The sequence below is a fragment of the Elaeis guineensis genome, chromosome 9 (genome assembly GCF_000442705.2).
Source record: "Elaeis guineensis isolate ETL-2024a chromosome 9, EG11, whole genome shotgun sequence".
Lineage (NCBI taxonomy): Eukaryota > Viridiplantae > Streptophyta > Magnoliopsida > Arecales > Arecaceae > Elaeis > Elaeis guineensis.
The window spans coordinates 9,368,130-9,389,700 of NC_026001.2; the positions used below are offsets into that span (position 1 = coordinate 9,368,130).

The 21,571-nt window shown below is 36.5% G+C and overlaps 1 protein-coding gene and 1 pseudogene across 3 annotated transcripts; one reads left to right on the forward strand and one right to left on the reverse strand.

Annotated features, from left to right (window-relative positions):
- The window catches only part of LOC140851459 (chaperone protein dnaJ 10-like), a 30,351-nt pseudogene extending 19,313 nt beyond the window's left edge, over positions 1 to 11,038 (forward strand).
- Positions 10,983 to 20,310, reverse strand: LOC105051758 (ACT domain-containing protein ACR3). 3 transcript variants are annotated; one of them, XR_012134302.1, is made up of 9 exons: positions 20,171 to 20,310; positions 17,932 to 18,022; positions 17,406 to 17,451; positions 16,918 to 17,032; positions 16,556 to 16,620; positions 14,448 to 15,068; positions 13,230 to 13,334; positions 11,786 to 12,289; positions 10,983 to 11,654 (listed from the first exon to the last, which is right to left on the reverse strand). XR_012134302.1 is itself a non-coding variant. In XM_010932350.4 (8 exons), exons 2-8 carry the CDS (start codon positions 17,988 to 17,990, stop codon positions 11,963 to 11,965), a joined length of 1,338 nt encoding a protein of 445 aa, XP_010930652.1. In that variant the 5' UTR covers positions 17,991 to 18,022; positions 20,171 to 20,310; the 3' UTR covers positions 11,706 to 11,962. The 3 variants fall into 3 exon arrangements, 2 of the variants coding, with proteins under 2 accessions (XP_010930652.1, XP_029122486.1); XM_010932350.4 differs by lacking the exon at positions 10,983 to 11,654 and having other exon boundaries at positions 11,706 to 12,289; XM_029266653.2 differs by lacking the exon at positions 10,983 to 11,654 and having other exon boundaries at positions 11,740 to 12,289; positions 17,406 to 17,505; positions 20,171 to 20,189.
- Between the last annotated feature and the right edge of the window lie 1,261 nt (positions 20,311 to 21,571).

The following is a 21,571-nucleotide window of genomic DNA, read 5'->3' on the forward strand; positions in this document are numbered from 1 at the left end:
TGCGTAGGTAAAGAAACTCTCCCCCTCTTTTTCTCTTTTTTTGATTTTTAGTTGATGTGTATCATGATCAATGGTGTAAATTCTGAATTTTGAATCTTCCGTAGTGTTATGCACATTGATAAGACTCAAGCTTGTAGCAAACTTCGAGTTTCAATTTGTTGCCAGCACCATGAGTTTTAGACAATAGATATAAGAGTTTAGTTGTTCTTGAGATTCATAATGTTATAAATTAAACACTTTGGACTATTTCATTCAAAATCCTCGATGAAGATATATATATATATATATATATATATATATATATATATGTATATATATATATGTATATGTATATATATATGTATATGTATATATATATATGTATATGTATATATGTATATGTATATATATATATATGTATATATATAGGGGAATTTGGGTAAGGTTGACCGGATTTGGACTCAGATTCGGTCAAATCAAAATTGGACAATGGGGGTCCAATATCGATGATCTAAGCTGTTAGATGTGATCTATTATCCCAAAATTGCTTGCACACCAAAAATCATATGATTTGAAGATCCTTAACCTATGCATCAGGTGATCAAAAAATACATCTAATTCAATTTTATTTAGGTTGTCCAATTTTTAACTACTTGATGTATAAGCTAGAGGTCTCCAAATCATATGATTTTTTGTGTGCAAGCAGTTTTGAGATAATAGATCACATTTAGTGGCTTGGATCTTTGATGTACGACCCTTATTATACAGTTCTGACCTGACCGGATCTGAGTCCAAATCAGGTCGACCGGATTTGGACTCAAATCCATCATGTCAGAACTGTATAATAGGATCCTGGATCATTTATATAGAGCTAGGCTAGAATCAGATCGACTGGATTTGGACTCAGTTTCGATCAGATCATAACTGTATAATAGGAGTCCTACATCAATGATCCAAATCGTTGAATGTGATCTACTATCTCAAAACTGCTTGCACATAAAAAAATCATATGATTTGGAGACCCTAGCTTATCCAAGTAAAAAATTGGATAGTCTAAATAAAATTGAATTAGATGTATTTTGATCATCTAATGCATAGGCTAGGGGTCTTCAAATCATATGATTTTTGGTGTGTAAACAGTTTTGAGGTAGTGATGACATCAAACGGTTTTAATCATTGATATAAGACCTCATTGTCCAGTTTTTGACCTGACCAGATTTGAGCCCAAATCCGGTCGACCTTATCTAAGTTTGCCCCCCTCCCCCCCACACACACATCTATGTGTGATGGATTCCTGAGAGAAGCTATTGTTGGCTCAGCTGATATTTCACTTCCCATTTTTCTTCCAGAAACATGTTTTCTAAAGTACTAGTTTTTATGCTACATTTTAAGTTATTAAGAGCATATGCACTTTGTGTTCATTTTTATGTCATGCTGTTTCTAGTAGGAGAAATTGGTTTGAACTTAAAATCTCCCCAACAAAGCATCTCTTTTAAATTTTTATTATTTAAATCTAAAGCTATTATAGTTGGCATTTGAATTTATTTTAATTCTCTATTTATTCCATAAAGGCTATACAGAGAGAAAGGGAAGAAAAACTTGCCAAGTTTTTGAGAGATTTCCTTAACCTGTATGTTCATGGTGACAAAGAGGGATTCTTTCATCGTGCAGAAGCTGAAGCAAAGAGACTTTCTAACACAGGTTGTAGTCTGAACATTTATAACGTGCATAAAATGGTAAATATTTTGAGTCTGATTGGATTTATGTTCTTGCTATATATATGCACGCACACAAATTTGGAACTCTTTGCAAAATCAAGACCACAATTCCAGCCTTTCTTTTTGTAACCAACGATTGACCTTTCATCAAGCGCTCACCATTTTCATCTGGGCTGAGTGCTGTCATTAAGTGGTTTTGCTTGGGAAGAAAATTAATGTTATCAAATCTAACTTTATATGGTGGTCTTGGTTTCAACTCTCTGCTTATTTTTTTAGAATTTTAGAGGGCTGGACGTTTTTTCCTCAATATTATTTTGCTGTCACAATTTACCCTTTTCTAAGTACTATTTTGTTTCTTCATATTGAAATAATACATATGACAAGTGATATGTATATAAAGCCCAAAATGATAAAGTTTCAATTTTTCTTCTTTGTGTTGCAAATACAGCATTTGGAGTAGATATTCTACACACATTGGCTATGTCTATGCAAGACAGGCTGCAAAAGAGCTGGGCAAGAAGGTCATGTATCTAGGGGTGCCATTTTTGACTGAATGGGTGCGAAACAAAGGCCATTTTTGGAAGTCACAAATTACAGCAGCAAAAGGTTTAATTTTGAAGTGCTTTCTCTTGCAGGTCTGTAATAACTTTGAAACTTAGTTCTAATTATTGACTAGTTTGCTGGAAAAACATTTGGCCCAGGTGCTTTGCAATTGTTGCAGCTGCAAGAAGACATCTGCCGCCAAATCAACAAAGATGGCAGTGGTACTGAGAAAGATATTGAGTTACATATCCGGATGAACAAGGACTTGATGATGAACTCACTCTGGAAACTGAATGTAGTAGATATTGAAGTAACGCTTTTACATGTATGCCAAATGGTATGTTGAAAGGTTTTGTTGCCGTGTTCATTGGCCTTGTAAATTAATCATGAAATAGAACTATACAGCTGGCGTGTGAATTAAAAATCCCTACTTGTATGCCAAGTTACTATGTGGGCGGAAATTCATCGACTTAACAGCTTCGCATGAAATCTGGTGATTGGCAGGAGGAAAATGCTGTCTCAAAAAAATTCTTAGTAGAGCATGCACTTAGATGCATCGCATATCAAATGACTATAGAACTTGACATATTAAATCTGTTGCTCTTATCCCATTCACAAAGCTCTTCTGCTGAAAATTGTTAGTCATGCCCAATCATCTCTTTTGTTTCTAGACCAAAAAATCTTTTTGAAAATGTTTGTTGTACTGTCTTTTTTAACATGGAGAGATGTTGTGAGGAAAGACATGGAGAAGCTTGAAGTCACATCAGAGGTGGCTCTAACAAGGAATACTTGAAGAATGAGGATCCATGAAGCTGAACCCAAATAGTTAGGAAAAACTGGATGGCTATGGTTACAGTTATTTGTTTGTACTGTCTTTCATCCAGATTTTTTTAATATTTATGGATGCCACGATATCAATTTATTTTTTGAAAATAAATAAATTATGAACATGTAAATGTTGATGATTTCTTTGCCACGGTCCGAATTGAATTTTCACTTGAATTTTATCTAAAAGTTATTGCCTGGTTGCTCCTTTTAATTCTTCCTAGCATACACATATCTGTTTACACCTTGATTAAGAGCAATCTAGCTCAATCTCTAACTTGCATTTTCACTTCTTTATTGCCTTATATGACTGGCAGAATTGTTTCTCAGCATTGCCAAATTGGTCATAGGTATTGCAAGAAAGCAATGTCAAGAAGGAGGAACTTAAGGCCCGGGCACTAGCTTTGAAAATTCTAGGAAAAGTTTTTCAGGTATAATGATAATATTTGTAATTTTTGCGGTTGCCGTTTGATATATCTATAGATTTTAACCTTGGTAAACTTTGCTATGTTTTCTTGGATAAGATTCTTTTATTTTCCCTGCTTCAAGTTGCTGATGCATGGACATGGGGTTGAGTGTCAGATCTTGTCATGTATAAAAAAGTCTAAATTGCGAAGAACAAGAAATCGGAATTTATAAATTTATCTGTAAAAATATGGAAGATAATAAAATATTAAAAACTATTGCAAAGAAGTTAAACTATTAAATATAAGAGATAATCTTTTTTCACGGCTTCTGTCCATGCTTTTTAGCATGTTTTAGATGCTCAGACTTGTTTATGCTGTACTTCTCTTCTAGTTTAAATCTATATAATTTTTTTATGTCTTGAATTTCCAATTATGGCATGTTGACATGTTACAACATGCAGATATGTATTGGCTCGTCTTTTTAGGTGGTTACAAGAATGCATAAAGCATTAAAAGAACATTTTGATGCTTTCATTATAATTTCCCTTTATTAAGAGAATAATACCATGCATGTTAACAATCATCATTCAATTGAAGTGGACATTGAAGAAATCATACTAACAATGAAAGCAACAGACATTATTCCAACAGCATTATCGTGTTTCACAACAGTTTAAGTACTGATGCTGGTTGGGCGCTAATTATCCATCAGCAGAGTACATGTGCCATGTTGGCATGTCTCCTGCACCATGCACTAGAAGAAAAATCAAGTGCTCTTTTTAAATTAAAGTATTAAAGAAGATTTAAAAGATGTATGTTGACTGGTGTTGTATGCTAGTACTAGCCAGCGTGGTGTGTGCCAACTGACCTAGGACAATGTTTCAGCAGCTGAACCATGGTTTACCATCCAGTACTATTGTGATGATGTCATTACCCTTGAAATCTTGAAACCTTTAATGATCTTATTCCACTACTTGATTCACGTGAATGTTATAGTCTTGCAAACTGCCTTTCCCATCTCTTGGTGCTATGCAAGAATTGTGTTTATCTCTATCCTTTATGGCAAAAGACAAAATCTTAATAGCAGATAGGAAAAAAAAGTACTAGGACAGAAGCTCAGCTGCATGTTGAGGTGAGGGCAGGATCAAACTAGGTCTCTTGCATCAATATAAGAGACTTACCAACTCTTCAGTCAGCAACCTCAATTGCTTAATTAGAGTTTGAATTTTATCTTTACAAGTACTGCTAAAATTGTGTTAGTTATTGGAAACATCTTGGAATACTAGCAACTAATGTACATAAAGGTGATAGTTTGAATTTTAGCTACCAGTTTATATGTGAATTTTAACAACTAATGTATTTATAAGTGCTTCGTCTTGAATTTTAGTGGCTATACCATTTACATGATATATAATATGTTCTAGAACTAGTTATTACTTTATTAGCTATTTTGACATTGTTAAGATATTCATTTAGTATCGGCCTTAGAATTTTGCTGTTCAGCTCTGTGGTTGCTTTCTCAAAAAAGTAAACCTGCATATTTTCTCTGTAATTTTTTTTAACCAATTCTTTGTCCAAGAAATTTTATTAAGTTTTTCCTATAGTAAAGGCAAATGAATATTCGAGATCCATGTTTCCTGTACTTGCCAGTTACTATATGACATCATTTTACATTTTCCAATTAGATGACTAATCATGTACTTTATTATTCTTCAGACGGTTAACTCATGTTCTTGCCACATACATAATAACAACGCAATATACATCCAAAAACACATGAACTATGACATATATATATTCATGTGGTTTGTTCTCTCATTCGAGAATCTTTCTCGATTAGGCCATAACTATTTGTATGTTGATGTGATTTGGGCCTCTGTTTTGGGGATTTGAGCCTTCACAAAGAGCTTTGTACTTAGTATAACTTAACCAGAAATATGTATTTCTCCCTTTAGTGGGTGGCTTTCTAATATGGACTAGTTGGTCATTTAATACCTAGAGGGCGTTGTGCTGGCTCATATACTGATTTATAGAAATATATATCTGGATGGAGAAATGTGCACTTTTTTGGTCCCTTTTTTTTTAAAATTATTCTTTTATCTATCTTACATCTTGCTCTTCCTCACATTTAGAGGCATATATTCTGCTATTTTTCATCTTGTTCATGATCCTTTAAGAATGTATCTAGGCCTTTGCAATGTTATGAATGTGTTTATGCTTGATTTTGGCCCAATGGGCTTCCATGATTTATATATGATTGTTAGTTAAAGAGTGTAGAGTATCAGGCATTCTTAAGGTCATTCTTGTACTTTATCTACATTGGTTTTTGTGTTTCTTTTATTTTTTTGAGAACAGTTTGATCTTGAATCTTTCGACTTTTTCTTTTAATTCTTAGGCATAGATGGTAGGTGAAAAGTATTGAAGGCTTGCATCATACAAATGCAGAAGTAGCTTTGAATAAAAGGGCTTTGATGCTAATCCAAAAAATATTTGAACATGATGTTAATATCCCTGTTGTGATAGGTAGGAATAACCCTTTATGCACCATTGAAGCTTGGATATTGTTCAAGAAGGATTTCATATAGGATTCTTAGCAGGGGCAGAGCTAGCAACTCACGAGTATACCTTGCTACAACATCTATGAGTTTTGTGTTGCACCTTGCCTTCACTCCTAGTTCACTTTGTCACATGTCTTGTCTCTATACTCCATTTACTATGTCAAACCCCACCTAGACCATGATAAATATATTTCTTTAGAAAACCCTTTGCAAAAGTAACAAAGAAAAGATGCTAAAATGGGTGTCACAGTATATAAGGCTCCTGCCATTGCGAGGTTTGGTGAAGGTTAGATGTATGCAGCCTTATCTCTGCATATGAAAGGTTGTTTTCGTGTTTCCAACCCATTGCACCAAGTTGTTGGAGCAACCTCACCATTGTGCCAAGGCCCCCCTTAAAAGAAAGGATTTAATAATGATTTGAAATCTTGCCTCTCTATTTTTGGATTATATTTTATGTGATTCATGTTGCTGCCTTCCCTCTTGAACTCTTCGAATGGTCGATGCACATTGAACAGTCAATCTTTCTCAAAATCTGTCTAAAAGAATCTTTCTCTTGCTAACCAATAAAAAAAAAAATACTTTACCTCCCTACTTTCTTTGCTTTGAAAGTTGCAAGCTTAACTCCAGTCCCATGAGTCACTAGGTCCTCTACGAATGCAACAATGCCGTCAACCTTTAATAGGTTTTGTGCCTCTATCCTTTCCGCATGCGAATAGCCATCTAGTAAGTTTTCTCCCCTTTAATTATTATTTTTTTCTTGAAGGAAAATGGATGGATGAGAGATTTTTTTATTGAATTTGTTCTAAGGAAGCACAAATAATATTTGTAGGTTGGTGCTTTCTTACTTTTTAGGGAAAAAGAACATTCTAGAAAAAAGAAATGACTGATTTAAAAGTTTGTTATATTTCTTTTCATGGTTACAAACCATCTGAGTGAAATTTGTACTATTCATCTTACAATACTACTCTTGCCTCTCACAATTACTTGGTTTTTTTTATATCTATATGAAGTGCTATAAGTTTAAGAGACCCATAATTTATTCGTACTAGGTACCAACAAAGAAATATATACATTTGATTTTGAAAAATTATATATGGTGGAAATTTATTATATTATGTAAGACAATTAGACAACTATTTTGAATCATGAGGCCCATGAGTGATAAATATAAATGCAACGAACTTGTAATGAAGAAGTCATGCATCAATGTAGATATTATTTAACATATTTAATTAAAATTTTAAAATTTTATATCTTATATAAGTATATAATAAAACAAATTATAATTAGTGTTCAATCAATCATTAAAGTAATAATTGTGCTCCCTTGGTAACGAAGGTCTACCTGTGTTCTCAGCCTCTAAGGCACTTGAAAATTGGATAATTTAACCTAAAGCTTCGTGAGTGAATCCTTTCAAGCACATTGGAGATTCAAACCATATATATCTTGAACCAAGAGATTTCATCTAGTTTTAAATGTAAATATATGGTCACCCGTGAGTATATTTGATAAAATTACTAAATTAAGCAAAATATATAATGTTGATCCATTCCTTATCAGCTTAAGCTTTGGGGTTACTTTGTTTGTTAACATGAAAGATGGGCCTTGGTGCGGTGGTAATGTTGCTTCATTGTAACGTGGGTGTCATAGGTTTAAAAAACGAAAACAACCCTTCTGTACAAGCGGGTAAGTCTGTATACATTTGACTTTTCCTAGATCTCGCAGTGGTGGAAGCCTTCATGCACCAAGATGCCCTTTTTAGTTTATTAATGTGGTATCAAAGCACAAGTTTTTTGATATCATAAGTTTGAATCCCTTCTGTGCAATTATTTATTTAATTAACATGGCTGTTATCATGTTTCATTCCAGTCATTATGGTTGTTACTTTTTTCATTTCATTGTGGTCTTTCACTCGGTAGCCGAAATCTTCTACATAAAGTAACATACTCGCTTCTTTAGTCTCTCCAAGATCTTAAACATGAACCTGCTTCCTAAGTGCTTCTTTAGCTGAAGTGTTTATAGAATGTCTCCTTTCTCGCACCGGTACCCATTGCCATCACATGCGGCTTGGACCATGCATGTTTGGTGATTAGTAAAACTACATCTAGGCTAAAGAGCACTCTGTAAAGAGATTGTTCTTACCCTTCAGTGTCATTGGATGTTCCTTTGATTTCTTGGAATACCTGAATTCCTGTGTACAGCTGTTATGTTTAGCAAATTGTTAAGTCATTTGAATTTTCAATTTTTGCATAACACTTAATTTATGGTGCTGATGATGGTGCTATCTTTGGAATGGAACTTACAATTTTAATGTTTAGATTCTATATTCATGTTTACAGGGAGAAAGGCATGCATTGCCTTCCGGTACATCGAAACAGAAAAACATTCCAGATGATGGCGATGTCAGTTCCGATGCTAGTTCTGTTGAGGATCTACCACGGACGCTTTCATATCGGACTCCTTTACTTACTCAGGCAAGTCTGAAGGCCTTAATTCCCCCCTTTCCCCCTCTTAACATCTAATGCATCTTCATGCTCTATACGCATGTCATGTTCATGTAGGGCATACTTCTGTTATCAGTAACTTCTTTCTACTGAATAGGTAATGTTCAGTTATTGTAGGAGTTGCCACTTTGGTAAATGTTATGGGTTTATATGAGTTATTTGTTCTATGCCATGTAAATTGTTAATAATCTGTACAGTACACTTCTATATTAGTTCAACTGCTCAACCTGGAGAAAAACATTAAACATCAACTATATTCTCCCCAAAAATCAATAGAAATTGTACAATATGTGATGGCAAATATTAGTTGACATTTAAAATACTAGAACATAAATTAATTTGTGTTATCATGTAAGTAGGCTCTTCAGTAAATGGGCATTGCCCTGTGGGCTACGCACTCTGCTTTACAAGTGGAGCTCTCATGTTTAGTTTTTTGGATGGTGCATCCCAAGTATTTGGACCTAGTAATTATTACACTGCATAAGTCTTCCTGCCTTATTTTGGGGGAAAAAAAGAGGCACCTTTAAATCAATCTTCCACTTTGGTAGGTATTGACCAGGTGGTCTAGAAAAATGGTGATTGGTGAAACATTTAAAGGTTCATGCGGCATAATACCATCTAAAATGATCTTTACCTTCCAAGATTAGGTACTATGAACTTGAGAAATACTGTTGTTCATTCAGAGTGTTTGACTGAAAGCTACAGTGATGTCAATGGGCTAGGTTTGGCAAATCATATTCAAAATCATGAATAGGCTTGACTTAACGACTTGGCGTGAAATAATATAAAACTAGGCCTGCTAATCAGCCTGTTGGCTTCAAGTCATTTGTATCTGACTTTTCTAATTTCCTCTGCACAATCCTTCTTTTCTCCTTGAGAAACTGGTTCACTGCTGGTGATGTTTTCTATCTGGTATCTGGATTAGTGATTTCTATGGATTTTCCCTGTTAACTGCTGTATGGACATGCTATCTATAAATCTCCTTAAAGGTGAGCACTTTGTGTGATAAATTTGAGATTTGAAAAATGAACTTATTTCAATTTGTTAATTGTTGCTCACTTGCTGCAAACTACATTTGTTCTAGTCCATGTTATCCCGAGGAACAATTATGAAACTTAATATATGCACTTTTGACAAGACCTAATTGCTCGCTCGCTCACTGACATGTGGGTTCCAACAGGTGGCACCTGCATGCCAGTGATAAAGTTTGAATTTAGATGCTACCCTATTGGTAGCTGGGTGGGTGTGGGTGAAACAGAAAATATCTTGAGATTACCTTTATCAGACTTGTGTTTTTTTTTTAAATATTTTTTTCTTTGTTTTGAATGTAGCTCTTGCTGAAAACAAAATAATCTTTTACATTAAAAATATGTGCTTTTGCTTTTATATACATACATAGACAAGTGAATGCACACCTATACATACATCTGAGCATGCTGCAAGCTTGTGTATGCTCCGTGTATTTTGCCTGTCACTATTATGCTATACAATGTTTAATTTCATGTTTCTCCATAGCTCATGCTCATCTTTATTGAATATGCGAAATTAAACTTCTCAAGGCATGATTGTCATACTAATTTCCTTTGCATTAACTTATGACAGAAAAAAAAAAAAAAAAACCTTTTTGATTGGTTCAGTCTCCAAGGATAGCATTTTCAGATTGGGTTGATCAAATAGCAGGCCTGGATACTTATGCATCTATTTAGTGGAGGAATTCATATGCCCTCCCATCTTCCCCCTTTCAATGTCCCATTATAGTTGCATATTGTGGATGTCTCTTTGTAGCCCCATTTGAGTGATTAAATCTTTACATTGTTTTTTTTTGTTTTGTTTTTGTTTTTTTAATTTTGTTAAAGCCTAAAAAGAACGTAGTGCTTAGACTGCCTCCTATATGGTTGGTGTCATGCCCCCAAGTCCCTAACCCGTATCTTAGTTCAATTGATCATGTATATGACTAATTTTTATAATTATGCAATTGCTCCATATTATAATTTTGCAGATACAGTTAATTTCCTGCATTAGTTTCCAATTTCATGGTCACATGGTTATGCAGACTTTTTATTTGAAAAATCCACCTAGACCAGAATTTTAGTAATATGGCAAATGCGATGAATGCAGATGCCTGCGCAGACTGAAGTTTTATTTTGCTGATGTTCCAGGGTATTGGCAGGCTCTTTAGATGCCTTTGTAATCCAGCATATGACGTGGATGATGATTTTGAGCCCCAGAGCAAGTGACGAGTAAGAAGCTATCAATTACCATTTAGTATGTACATGCTTGGATTTGGGAGTAAGTAAATATCTTTTTACTCCGTCATGGCACAGGTCAATCTCAGTCACTTGCGAATGGACTTCCTTTTATGATTGAAGCCTTTTCTTTCCCTGCAAACATTTGTATCGGACTTAAAGAGGCCAACCCATCTGTGATATGTATATTTAAAGAAGGGTCTGCCAGACAATCTCCATTTGAGCGGTTGATAAGATGTCTGAAGCTAATCATCTCTATTTGGCATTTGTTGCATGTTTTTCATGCCAATGAAAACAATCACAATTCGATACCAAATGTGATGCTATGAAGCCAGACATGACACCAGCAGGAGTAACTCCAAAAATTATGAACACTTGTTGAAGAGCTTTGATGTTTTCCTTTTCCTACCGGAGCAAGTCAGAATTATCATCAGCGTGCTATGACCCCGTGGTTGTAGCGTTCTCATCTGAGAGGGGTATCTTTTTCTCTCTCTCTTTTTTTTTTTTTACTTTTTATTCTCTCTCTTCTTCTTTTGAGAGGTTTCGTGAGATTCCGAGAGAGGTAATTCTGGGAAGTCGGTAACTCCTATTCCTTTTTCTTAAAAAAAGGAAACCAAATAACTATCAACAGTTGCTTAATGTTGCACTTTTAGGGGCCCTCCTGTTCCGCAAACACACATCTCCCAGTTCGATGGAACCACCTGTCCAACGACATAAGCTCCCGCCTGCACCAGATCATTTTAGGCATGCTAGGACAGCCAGCAGAAAACGGCAAGGTCTCATAAAAATTGTCTCCCGTGCATCTTATGTAGTATGTACCACCATTATTAAATCAGGGCCGGCTAAAGAAACACAAAAGTTGAGCGACTCGACCCTGCACCAAGGATTAAAATAATTACATCGATGACAATTTGGCTATAACAAATGAGAGGAGAAATTCATGAAACTGACACCTGAGATCATGTCTTGAAGATTATTGATAGAATAATATAAAGATGGATTTACATTGGTGGCAAGCGCTCCATACAAATCATGCTGGAACTGGACACACTCCTGCGCACATTTGCACCTTGAGCCTGTTTGATAGAGCATGTGGAGCAGATCACAATCTACAGTAAAGGTTACAGGAAGGGGCCAATTTACAAGGCCACATTCCCAGAGATCCTACTATTATGTTTCCAATCAACTCCAGAATCTGCCAAGCAAGCCCCCAAAGGAGAAGGAGAAGCCGCTCCCGGTCCAGCGACTGGGCTGAGGAGCATTGGCACTGGAAGGCACTCTCTTCACATTGAGCATCACGGTGTGCCCTATCTCTCGACGGAGTGCTTCAATGGTCTTCATGTCCACTGGATTCCCTGATGCATCCCTCACATAGAAAACATTCATTGCTTGCTCTCCAATGGTTGTCACATCAGCCCTCGTGACCGTTAAGCCATACTCCCGAAGAACCCTAGTCACATCAGAGAGCAAGCCTACTCGGTCTCTACCGCATAGCTCTAGACTGAATCCCTGCCATGAACCTCACCGTAAAATTAGAACCATGGATTTTCATTCTTTTTTCTGGAAAGGTATGGAAACCAAAATAGAAGTTGATTTTTTCAGATGCCTTATTAACATGAAATGCAATTCGGTGAATATTTTTTTTTTTTCCCCTCGAAAAACCTGTAAATGTTCTACATGACACCAAAAGATGAAAGGTATGTTCAAGTAAAATTACACTGATCTGCCTTAGGTCACAAGGTAGAAGAGAACATAATTAATCAACAAACAGTACTTGTCAAGCTTGACACAGTCAAATAAGTTTTATCGCTCAGCCCATCTGAATTTTCAAATATCAAAGTAGAGATCAGATTGAAGAAACATCAGACTAATAAGAAGGAGCCTTCTTGACTTGGAGATGCGCTTCTTACTTACCCAACTATATTTAGTCAGAGGAGGCTTGAGTTATCTCTTTTTTCGTTCTTGAGAAAAAAGATGTCCTTTGGTTTTTAAACTTATTAGATAGTTAACAAGTTGCCAAACCTTTTTATGTTCCATAGTTGTTTATGCATTTCTGTCCAGTTCTTTATACATTTTCAAATATCCTATTCTCAGGTAACATTGGGTAAAATCTTGTGAATTGATTATTTAATCTTGACAAGTAGATATATTGTCCTATGGTTACATTCAATTATATAAATAAAGTGACTCTAATGCAATTGGAGCACAGAGTGATTCTATAGCAATAGATAAATTGTCCACTCTATCAGATATGTATCAAATTATTTATGGTCCTCTACAGTGTTTATGCTCCACTCTCAGTATCACATTTTGGAGAAGAAACAATGAAGCTTGCCTCTTTTGAAAGTAAAAAGGTTGCCGAAATTTGTGCTTTCACTGCAGATGTGATTGTCTATGCTGAATATTATAAAAGGATATGGACTTTCAAACATGAGATTTTAAAACTCACCTCAGATACTCTTCTTAAAATTGCAGCTTCAAGGCACTTAATCACCATCTCCTTTTCTTCTTTCGAGTCAAGGGTGAAGCCATCTTTATGACGTATATATAACTCCTGCAGATCCCATAACTCATCAAACAATTATCAAGCCATCATAAAGAAATTTGTTAACTCTTCTGATAATCATGACTTTGTAGGGATTTCAACATGCCTAAACTCCTCTCCACAGCCAGGAAAGTTCATGGTTGTCGTGAAACAAAAAATTGGGCTGCCATAGTCAGACTTGGAGAGGAAAAACAACATGCAAACACAACTCAAACCATCAAGTCCTATCAAGAAGATTCCTCTTATGTATTGAATGTGAAGGAGTGAGACAAAAAGAAGAACATCCAATAATCAATAGCCTGAACCTTCAACAATTTCTGCTTGTGTTGAAGATGGAGTGGGTAAAATCATGAGAATCATAGCACTTGTGTAGATGCTATAAATGATCAAGCATCCTACCAAATCATAATGGCTGATGGCTTGATTTTAATCAGAATCATTATGCTGATTAGTGGGTTCATGTATCAAATGATAAAATGAATAAAAATTATAAACATCTATAATCTGCAATATAAATCTTTTGCAGAAAGCATGCTAAGGAACAAGTTTCCCAAGAATTAGGCTTTAAGCCATTGTATAACCTGACAAATAGTTAGTATTATGAGGAAAGGAACAAACATCCATGAATCTCAAGGCAAAACAGATAGAGCAAAACTAGCACTTTGAGCTTTCACATTGAACTTGATGTATTCTGGATTTGTTTAAGGTAGGCATTCCATGCATGACTTGGTGGACCTATTAATCATGTGCATGTGCATAGAGAAGCTCATTTGTATAAAATTCAGTTCCATGTATATTTTAATGAAATACACATGCTAGCAGCAGAAGATTTCTCAATATATTGATCACATTAGGCTTCTCAAAGTCAGTATATATCATTGTGCTTGAATATTATGCAATCAATGCAAGCTAGCTAAAAGAGAAGTTTTCTACTATAAAATGGATTCAAGCCAAATTAAATTCATAGCAGTTCATAATGAGGTATGTAATCACAAAATTATGTCTTCATAGAGAATGCATATTCGTGTCACAGATGCCATTGTATTTCTTTCCAAGGCCATAGACGTGCTGACATTACATACTCTACAACCACTGACAGCTATTTTCAGGTCATGCACGTACCTGCACACCATAGGGGCCATCAGATGAGACAGAAGCATGAAAAACAACAAATTGCATATCTGTCAATGTGCAGACGATATCGAACAACAATTTTGGCCGATCTTTGCACTTTATATTCACAACAGAGTACCCTTTTTCCTCACAATGATCAATCGTGATGACTGGTCTGAAAGATATGACCTCATTCCCTTCTGTTAATGAACCACCAATTTCGTAGTCCTTGTCAGCAAGCATTAGCTGGTGGAGACGGCGATCCACATGGGTCGTACCTATAGAGAAGCTGGTGCGAGCACCTCTGACATCATCTCCACGCCCACGTAAAACGTTCCGGAGCTTCTCCTCCATTTTAGATAAGCGACTTGGGTCATCCACAGCTTGAAAGGTGGTCTCATCATTAACATAGAGAACGCAAGCAACTCTCATATTGTGAGTCCAGACCTCAGCAGCTATTATATTGCAATGAAGATTTGCAAGAACAGCAAAGATTTCAGATAGGAGGCCTGGGCGGTCTGTGCCTATAAGCTCGATGGCAGTGTGATCACCAATGGAGTGCATTCCAACTGATTTTCCTGGCCAAAAGTGTCCTTTTGTGCCTAGAATATTGCTCTCTGGACCTAAAGCCTGAAAACCATAAGATTTGAAGGGAATATGCCGGAAAACATGCTGACAAATCTAACAGATCTGGAAACATCAGAGAAAATATCTTGCTATACCATATTAAAATTGGAGTCATGACAAAAGCTGTTTTAAAATAATGGTACCGATGGAATAACTGTTTTCAATTCAAACATCAAGATATTATTAGTATAATTAGTATTACATCATCTTTCGGTCTAATTACTATATCTTGCATAGAAATGAGTTCAGTTTATTACACATTTTATAGAGGATACAGCAAAGACAGAATGAACAGAAAAAAATATATTGTGATAGATTCATATTTTAAATTAACCAGGTATGCGGTTCAAGATTTAATAGGTGTGCTCTTGGTTTTAGTTTACTGGGTTACCTATCATATTGTGGTTTTCCTCTTTTTTTCTTTTTATTTTCTTTTTATTTTCCAAATCATATATGCTATCATTGTACCATAGAAGTATCGAACACATACCATAGTCAAAACTATTTATTCTCCTGTGTGGATTGATTTTACAATGTAAGAATTATGACGCAGCCTTAAAGTGGAAGCTAAATTCCAACTGAATGTATTGCATTAAGACAGTTACAGACAGCTTATTTCATTTTAGTTAGGTCATGTACTTTTTTAGTATTAGGATTATAGCTCTAATATTGCATCCAGCCTAAAGTACTTCATAGGAAATGATCAACGAACTTCAGGTAAGGCATGAGATGGTAATTCTGCAGCCATCTAGTGCCCCATCTAGATTTTGTTCAATCTGATAAGTGCTATAACCATATATTCACCAATTACCGCTGAGAAGTGACCCAAGTGTAACAGCAGTCAGCTGATGAGTAATTATCTCTCTTTAGCTTATTAAATTAGTTATGCCAGACAGATAAAGATACAATTACAGAACTAAGCAAGATATACATAGCTTCTAACAGAAAAAAGGAAGTCATTGGTGGTGCCACGTGTCGAGCAGAGGTATTCTTAACGCCCTGATCAGTATAAACCATACTATGAAATACCGGTTTCGGTACTTTTATCAATACCATGTTGGTTTTGTAGCGGTATGGGTTGGTTGTTCATGGTACCGGTATTTGGTAAGCCCCTATGTACCAACTATCGATTTGCTACTAGTATTGTACAAAACACATGGTACGAGATGGTATGATTCATTACTGTAAATTTTTGAGATATCTAAGAAAATAAAATCTAAATGACATGTGACAAGAAACTAACTGTTACTAACTCAATCTGTTGTGTCTTAAGGCCCTCGAGACCTCTAAGACACCCACTTAATTACTGAAAAAAGAATTACAAGAAATCCCAACATGAACATTGCTACTGTCATGCTATCCATTACTCTGTCAAAGCTCTTTATACACTACAGCAGATAAAGAAACATATATCTTATGCAATCAACTGTGGTAGTGTCCACTGATATTAAAAAAAAAAAAAAAGAAGGTAAGAACGAGCATTGCCAAACCTTCTCAATGTACTCTATGGTCTTGTTAGTTATCTTCTTCCCTTGCTGATCCGTCACATGGAACACTGCATTCAGCCCACAACGAGAAACAAAGCAAATGCAATGCAATCAGCTGTCATACCCATTTTCTTGTTTTCACGATTGATTTTCAAAAGGCAACAGCCCCACCGCTGCCATCCTGGCTCTGCATGGAACGTTCCACCACTGCCACCACGCCTCATACCACGAAACTCTGTTACGGATTGATATCGTGGGTCAAAGAAGTGGTGGAATGGGGCAAGGTGGAGCGGAGATGCCTTAATCTTCGAGAGATGAGTTTCGGGATGGTTTAGTTATAGTTAGCAGTACCATTTTGAGCTTACCGTCCATGAACCATCTGCCATCGGAAGTGATGTAAGCTTTGGAGATGAACAGGTCCAGGTCGCTCAGTACCTGCACGACTTCCAACAGTATACCTGGCTTGTTCACGCTGTCCACCTGAACAACAGGTAACAATTGGGAGAAAGCTTCTTTTAAATGTTTAAGCAAAGTCACAGCCCAGTTCCATCCATAGCTATGGAAACCCATATTGCTCTCTATTTCTCTCTATCAAGAAAAAAGAAAATAGTATTCCATGTCTATTTAACATTATTTAACAATTTCATCATCATTTTGATTTAAAAATAAATATTTTAAATCTAAAATTACTTTTACAGGAAAATCAGCATCCTAGAAGCCCCTCATTAGCCGGATAAATATCTTAAGCATCCAAAGGATTAGAGTAAAATGGGTGGCGAAATTTGATAAATGAGCATTGTAGACTTGCATTAACTTGGTTTCATAAAGAATAAAAACAATAAATAATGCTTACCTTAACCAGTGTGCAGTCACTACAGGTAGTATTGTCTATACATACTCTGCAAGAACCAAGTGACGCAGCAACTTGTCAGACATATAGATGCAATAGCAAACTGTCAAAAAAATAATAAAACTATGGACGTTAATAAAGTGGACCATGCCATCTAGCAAACAGAGAGAGAGTAGTTTCTATGTGAAAGTGACGATGCTATCCACCCTGCTCCTATGAAGTGATGTCCTATTCATTTACTTTGGCATCGTAGTCTAACAAATGTGGATGCCCAAACGTGATGTTGCACGTGGGTGGCCGAGATCATTGGGGGCAAGGACGACAGCTAATCTAGTGGGCATGCCTTCACATCCCCTGTAATCAAAATGTATATCCCGTCCAATGCACACCTTAGCTAATATAAATCACTCTCTAGATACCAATTCGATTGGAAAGAAAAGTTTGTCTCACTTATAGTGGTAGGACGGCCATATCAGATGTATGTGTGTGTGTGTGTGTGTGAGAGAGAGAGAGAGAGAGAGAGAGAGACCTTGGAGGATTCATTCGTTGGCTGAGATTTTCATACTCAGGATCAAAGTAGGGCCACATGTGGACCAAGCCAAACACAACTAGTAGCTTTCCTGCGCAATATTTACAACAAATTTATAAATGATTGAGTGGACAATAAAAAAGTATATGTACTTATTAAATAATATATACATAATTAGGTGAATGGTGGGCTACATGTAAGCTTATTATTTTCAATATCAATCCCAATGTTGATAGGTAATGAGCTAATGTCTGCAGCATCATGAAAAGTGGGAGAGGTATCTGTCTTTAAAGGATAAAAATTCATTTTTTCCCAACTTTTCTACCTGTTAAATGGATGCTTAATCTGCTGATAGTGTATCTGAGCCTAAACATGTCCACATCACAACAATGCGAGGACAAACATGTAAAAAAAAATTTCTCCAATAGACAGCAACCACCATCGGTTTCTAGAAGCGCTTGTGCACAGTAGGCCAACCAGCCGACCCATTAATTAGTTTATATATTAAGACCAAGATGGTTTAATCTACTCTCACTACCCATAACCATCCCACCTCATCTAAGCTCGTAAAAGCTTGCAAAATCGAAGCTTTGTTATGCTACTTGGAACTCAGCCACGCACTCTTGCCTTCGGCAAGTGGCTATATACCATCCAAGTGAAACACGTGGGAGTGATTTATTTAAACTTTATAAAAGGCGACATGTTTAACGCCACATTAAATCCTTACGTAATTCCAAGTCGTGTCCCACTTTAAAACCTTATTATAATAAATAAACTACTCGCCATGAACTTTCATGCTTGTAATATAAAATTTCAAGTTCCCAACAAAAGTCAAAACATTATTCGATCAACAGATGATCAATGATCCACCCGATATATGCCCATATCGAACATGATTCAAGCTGCTGAATTTACTACTTTATAGGATGGTCCACCATCCAACCATTGGTTTCAGCCCATTTGGTTCGAGACCGGACCCGCCTACAATATATATAACATTTCTCTTACCACGCAAGGAATCAAAATCTACGTCACCCTGACGATGCCATGATATGGAATACATATTCCGATTGGTAACAACCACACAACGAATCCAAAAGCGAATGCTCTAAAGATGAAACAGCTTTTTAAGTTTAAATGGATTTAACTTGAGAATTCTTTTGGAATGCCTCGACAGGGAGAAAGGCGTAAGCGATCCAAGATAAAAAAAGGACTGGTGATCGTAAAAAGTTGGAAAAATATCCCCGAACCATCTCGATTCTTGTCGACGCTCTGATGAATCAATCAAAATATCCTCCACTTCCAACATGGAATTGCCGACATCCGCTAAACTAGGAAGGGAATTTTTTTTTGTGGATAGGGCGGACCATTCGGACGGCCGTGATGAAATCGTACGTCCTACTCGTATGATTCAACGCTCGTGTACACTGTACGGATTCTTCCCGCAAGCGGTCCAATGTTCCGTAGGATGAGAGAAATAACGTAAATCTCAGCCGCCCGTTTGAGATCGTATCTCCGATCGCTCGCATAGAATTTTTGTGCAGTCCTATATCTGCCGTTCCTTTTCACATCCTCGTCGAGATGGACGGCGGAGATGGGGTCTCATAGAAATTTATAAAGATTATTCTGTTCCCGTGGAGCATAAAGAAGGAAGGGGCAGACTTGTGTGCGGCAGCCCTGTCGGAAGCGACAGGCGCCGGTAGTAACGGTGCGGGGGCCATCGACTGACTCTACCCAGCCATCCGATTAAGATCGGACGGACGAGATCTAACCTAATTCTAATCAAACGGCTGAGGTCTCCCTTCCGATCTCCACGAAGATGACGGCTCTTAATCTCAAAACCGAAAAAATTTACACGAATTTCGAAAGAACCCAAGAAGGAAGGGGCGAACAACGAGCTCTCAGAAATATCTGTAACTTTCTAAAAAGGGATCAATTTCCATCCAAGAAACGAAGGAGATCGGGAATTCTTTCGAGAAAGAAAGGCTCGAACTCATGAAAAGGATCCAGAGATTTCCCTTCTAGTTTCAAAAAAAAAACCATCAATCACATGAAAAATCTTCGATTCGAACGAAACCACAGAACAATTGAAAACGATTCTCGATACCAGAATTAATCATCTACCAGCAGAAAAACCTAGGATTCGAACTAAAAGACGAGAGGAATACTTCTTCAAATCCAAAATCTTATACCGGAAATAGAAAGAAAAAAAGGATTGAGAGAACGTGGAGACGCCTACCTCTTCTCCTTCACTTCTTGGCCTCCTCCTCCTCCTCGGCCGAAATCTGTCTCAAGAGAGCTCTCGAGAGAGAAGGGCAGAAAGAGAAGAGAGGATTTATAGAAATAAAACCGAGAGAGAGAGAGAGAGGAGATTTGGACGGAGTGGAGAAGAAACGGAGGGTATCTTCCGACGTTGGAAGGGCACCTGACCGCCTCCTCTACTCGCAACTTCCTACCCAGCTAAACACCACGCCTTCGAATTTTATAGCACTCGAACAAAATAAAAAAATAAAAAAAAATAAAATTCTAATTTATTTTATAATATAATAACATAATTATATTTAGAGAGAGAAGCGGTGAATCTTAGATGCGCGGCGAATGGGTGGGCGAGGGGCGATGAAAGAATCTCGCTAGGTATGAGTCAGATACACCGTTGTAAAACTCTGTATAAGGCACGGATCACCGTTTATGCGGTGGGGCTTGATGTTAACTGCCAACATCCGACGGATACGGGGGGCTGTACGGGAGCATTGATGGATATAGAAATTAACGAATTGTGGTACGGTGTGGCGTACGTAGGACGCGGTTGTGCGGCTTAGGGAGGGGATTCGGTGGCGTTTGATGCTTTGATTCGGTCTGGGTGGTTAAACGGATTAGAGTATATATGTTTAGAAGATGCTCCATTTTGCTTAGAAAAAAGAAAGAAAAATTAGCTGATTGGAGAGACCAAAAATGCCACAAAATGCGTTGGGGTGCCATGTCAGAACAAGACAGATCAGTAAATTATTAGGATATATATATATTTTTTATCTTTAATACATAAATATTTTTTATCTAGAAAAAAATTTAAATAAAAATATAAAAAATATGAGAGGGAGATGTTTATTAGAACAGAGAGTATGCTTATCAATTAGGTTGGTAGCTTAGTTATAATTACGAGTTCACTACAATCTCAATGATACATAGATTAGTATCACGAATTTTTGGTGCAAAACTATCTGAATGGAGCTTTCACAACGTGACAAATTTTATTTATGATACAAAAATATAAAAATGTAATTGAATAACATACAATGTATTATGAATTCCATCAATAGCACAAAAGTACGAGAACATAGCTTTAATAACATACAGCTTAGCATCTTGAGTTCCATTTGTGGCTAGCAACCGTGACATGCAAAAGAGCTTGTTATCCTTTAAATACTTACGTGATAAGTCTATCCCTAATAAATTAATCAAATTTACAGGGACGACTTCAATAATAAACAACTTAGTGTCATGAATCCTACCAATCACATAAAACTACAATAATATAGCATTAACAATATACAACCTAGCATCATTTCAATTGTGGTATAAAATCACAAGGATGCCAAGAGTCATGACATATAACCTTGTTGCCATATAAACATTTATATGA

What these genes read in the sequence shown, in the direction of transcription:
- LOC105051758 (XM_010932350.4), bottom strand. Translation starts at nt 17,990, where the DNA reads ATGTGGCCCTACTTTGATCCTGAGTATGAAAATCTCAGCCAACGAATG. An exon ending in TGGCAGATGGTTCATGGACG is followed by an intron (nt 16,621 to 16,917) that starts GTAAGCTCAAAA and finishes GGCTGAATGCAG; the next exon opens with TGTTCCATGTGACGGATCAG. An exon ending in CCATAGAGTACATTGAGAAG is followed by an intron (nt 15,069 to 16,555) that starts GTTTGGCAATGC and finishes TATGGTTTTCAG; the next exon opens with GCTTTAGGTCCAGAGAGCAA.